This window comes from Myripristis murdjan, chromosome 19 (genome assembly GCF_902150065.1).
Source record: "Myripristis murdjan chromosome 19, fMyrMur1.1, whole genome shotgun sequence".
NCBI classification, from domain to species: Eukaryota; Metazoa; Chordata; class Actinopteri; order Holocentriformes; family Holocentridae; genus Myripristis; species Myripristis murdjan.
In genome coordinates this window covers 2,204,803-2,208,918 of record NC_043998.1, presented here as the reverse complement: position 1 = coordinate 2,208,918, position 4,116 = coordinate 2,204,803, and the positions used below count along the sequence as shown (strand labels likewise).

The window sequence follows — 4,116 nt, the reverse complement described above, 5'->3', positions numbered from 1 at the left end:
ACTTCAGATTTTCTGACAGACTCTAAAGCATTTTAAACGGTTTATCTGGTATTTTTTGAAATATCAAAAAAAAAAAAAAAAAAACTTCTGCATTGAGAGAGAAAAAATGTGGATATTTTCAAGGTTTTTTTTTTATTTGCACAGTGTCTGTGTAAGTGCAGTGGAGGGGAGAGAGAGAGAGCACAGCGGGGGCTCAAGATTCATTCAAACGCCCGATTTAACATGAAAACCTTTGTAAATAACTCTCAGTCCCTCAGATGCAGTCATTCCTGAGGGGGAAACAGTTTAGTCAAAAAAGCCCGATTAGCCTGCACGTTATTGCAGTCAAAAATGTTGCAATAACTCTATTAAAAACTAGGCTAATGTTAAAGCAAAAGTCCCTATCAGAATATTACAGGAATATTATAGGAGTGTTGTTGTAATAAGCAACCCAAAATTAATAACACACGAAAAGGTCATTAGACTCGCTATTAAGTGACATGGACAGACTTGAAGTACCCAGAGGAATATAATAGGACTAATAAAGTCACTCTACTCATTATGATTAACAGTTCAATACAAATGAATTAAATTTGCCATTGAACAGTCAGTGGCCTGGTGGATGATTTTCATTTGATTCATTTATTCAGTGTAGGCGACATCAACATAAACATGACACACAGGCCTGATCGAGGGCTTCAGTTAATTGACGTTTATTCAAACATCGGCGTGAGTTTAAATAAAACACAGAGCACAATTTATTCATAAAAAATACATGCAATGTTTCTTATGAAAATAATTTCTGTAATATGGATGGGGGGTGGGGGTGGGTGGGGGACAGCTACAACAAGCCCTTAAAAAGTGATCCCAGGTGAACTAGCCATGGCCCGCAGGCCCAGGCTATCTCTCCACGGCCACATGTGTGAGCTGAATTGATTTGTACAACAAATAAACATCATGTCACAATGGAACTGTGTTATTTTAAAGCCAGGAAATGAAACTCCCAGTTAAACTGAAATACAGATTGGGCATGAGAGATATGGATGGTAACGCATACAAATGATGGAATAAATGTCATTTTCATTAACATCATAATATACAAATTCGTTACCACTCTCTCTAAACCTTGGCGGAAAAGAAGTGTGACAGTGGCTGTTCCCATGGAGTAATAACATTATGAAATGTGTAAGGACTAAAGAGTAATAAATTACTTTTTGGGTAACAAGTCCAACACTGGTAAGGATATTTACAGTGGTCTATACATATATGCGTCTACACCTCTGTCCCTTCACGACTGTATATGAGGTTATTGACACTAAAATGGTTGGAGAGCGGGTTGGAGAGGCTCTGTACTGATGTGTAATAGTTCATTCTGCTGTTGTCAGAGTTCAGAGGAGAGATTAAAGTTGGCGAGTAAGAGCCGAGTCCTGACATGCCCTCTCTGCTCTGGGACAACCCCCCGTGATGCCCGGACCCAAAGTCCCTGTCCCCGCCTCTAGTGCCGTCGGTGCCGCCGCTGCCCGCCAGCAGCGCGTTCACGTTGGACACGAAGCTGCTGAAACACGGGCTGTGCTCGCCGGATGGAGACGGGGAAGACTTGGGCTCCGTGGAGGCCGGGGAGCCCTGCAGGCTGGGCGGGGAGGAGCTCAGGAGGCTGGCGGTGTCTGAGATCTTGTGCGGGCCGTCCTCTGACTTGACTGGAAGAGCGGTGCTGTCACCCCCGTTCATGTCAGCTCTCCTTTTTCTCTTCCTCCTGAAGTTGCCGTTGTCAAACATCTTCTCACAATTGGGGTCTAGCGTCCAGTAGTTGCCCTTACCTATAAAAGAAACAAAATTACAATCAATTCAGCGTGTTAGTGAATGTTTGGAAGTACAAGGGTGACATAAACTTTAGTGTTTGACTTAGTTTCGTGCATAAAATATTTAGTCTCGTTTTGAGCTTCTGTTCTGTCCCCTAGTGAAGATAACTGACAATGTTAGAATAATTCCACTTGTTTCCACTGCAGTTTCACAATTTTCTAAAGCTTTGCTGAAACTACCAAGATACCAAGATAATGCCACTTCTAAAAATTTCTATACATTTGCACTGCAATTGCATCACTTACTTTAATAACACAAATTCAAAACTCATGCTATTACTAAACGAATTCTCAAGATAGATAAGCCAGTTTATTATTATAATTTTGCAAACAACAAAAATCTAGAGGGCATGTTTTAGTGAAAGTGCAGAAATTCCACTCACCGGGGTCATCCTCATCTCGTGCCACTTTTTTGAAACAGTCGTTCAGCGACAAATTGTGTCGGATTGAGTTCTGCCACCCAGCTTTGCTCTTCTTGTAGAAAGGAAAATTGTCAGCCACATACTGATAGATTTGACTGAGCGTCAACTTCTTGTCTTGGGCGTTTTGTATGGCCATTGCTATCAGTGCTGAGTAGGAGTAAGGTGGCCTGACCATCTTGAAAAGTTCCTGCTGGCTGGAGATGGAGAGCCATCCCAGGTCAGCTCCACCAAACCCGGTGGGAGGCGGCAAGAACTGCCTCTGGTTCGACCCATATCCTGACTGTATGTATGATGTTCCGTTGCTCCCTGGAAGATAAGGAGAGGAGTTGATGCTCGGTCCGTTCAGCCACAGGTATGGGTTTGTGGACGGGGAGGTGTACTCTCCCAGGCCGTAGCTGGAGTGGTGCACCGGTGGCCTCTGGGGGTGATGGTGGTGGAGGTTCTGCTGGTACACGCCGAAGTTGTCGCAGTACACGGCCATGTCCATGAGCTCCTGAGCGCTGTGGTGCTGAATGGGGCTGGTTTGTTGGTTTGATGGCTGGTGTCCAAAAGCATTCATAATCCGCTCTAATCAGATTCCCAAATCCTCAATCCGTCTCTCTCTCTCTCTCTCTCTCTCTCTCTCTCTCTCTCTCTCTCTCTCTCTCTCTCTCTGTCTCTCTCTTTCTCTCTGAGGACTGAACTCATCCCCAGAGGGAGGACTATTTATGCGCTGCGCCCGGAGCCTCTACAGGTAGCCCACTGAGGGGAACTTTGGGCATGGTCACACCCCTCTTTTTCTGTCAGGCTTCAGTCGAGCTGTGTTGATCCAATCTCCCTATCAATGAGCACCGATACTGCGTTGGATAGGCTACTACATGCTGAGCTTTATGTTACTTGTCTAAGGCACATTCCCAATTTGGCATGTTGATGGCCTGCGCGTAATTACGCACAGTTAATTCTGGAAACTTTAAAAAGTAATAAATAAATAAATAAATACTTCAGGTCTTCGGTTCACTAAAACCTATGGGATGGCAAAGTCACTGTATCCAAACTTTAAAACTTGTTTCCATCGACTAATTTATTGGGGGGTGGGGAATGAAAAACGTGATCAGTCAGAGGATATTATTTGTTCAACGTGTAATTTATTATTGTCAACACCTTGGAGGGGAAGGTGGGCACTGAACGCTCCCCTGATGTACTTTATGGGGTTTCTAGATTTAATTCTGGTTATTTTGCTTTTTTTTTTTTTTTAAATACACCACAGGGTTGAATTTGAACGTATCCAAAACTTCCTAGACCGGCGCCCATGTGCCAAGTGTGTGCAGATGCAGATATCTTTTTTTTTTTTTTTTTTAATCTATTTTTAATTATTAAATGACAGCGTGTACAACTCATTACCTAATTTAGTTCATATCAGTTATCGGCTATTTAATAAAATAATTTTATTATGATCAAACGAGAAATAAATTGGATATAATAAATAGATTGAATTCTCATTCAGATAGCTGTGCCTTATTAATGATGGCTAGACTTTCTGATCTGATTGGCATGGCGGTGTTAAACCTAAACAACTAAATCCTCAAAAAATCCACTCTCAGTTCATTTGCAATAAATATCTCAAATAGTGCAAGCGTGGCGTCAACAGGAGACTCTGGAGGAACAAAAATCTCCCCGGCAGGCTGCCGGACGAACCAGGTCGTCTGCTTTGTTAGACAAACTTGCTTCTGATTTGTAATAATATTCGGTTTTTATCGATCTCACACAAATTGCTTCAGTGGAAATGCGTCAGAGTGAGGAGAAAACAAATCAATCGCATTCAACAGGTTACACTTCCCCCAAAGTATATTGATCAATTGCAGAAAAATATTGTGAAA

General features: G+C 42.4%; 1 protein-coding gene across 1 annotated transcript; it reads right to left on the bottom strand.

Annotated features, from left to right (window-relative positions):
• Positions 1–809: 809 nt before the first annotated feature.
• Positions 810–2,857, bottom strand: foxi1 (forkhead box i1). The gene is made up of 2 exons (XM_030078109.1): positions 2,222–2,857; positions 810–1,796 (listed from the first exon to the last, which is right to left on the bottom strand). The coding sequence occupies exons 1-2, from the start codon at positions 2,817–2,819 to the stop codon at positions 1,252–1,254; spliced, it is 1,143 nt and encodes a 380-aa protein (XP_029933969.1). The 5' UTR covers positions 2,820–2,857; the 3' UTR covers positions 810–1,251.
• Between the last annotated feature and the right edge of the window lie 1,259 nt (positions 2,858–4,116).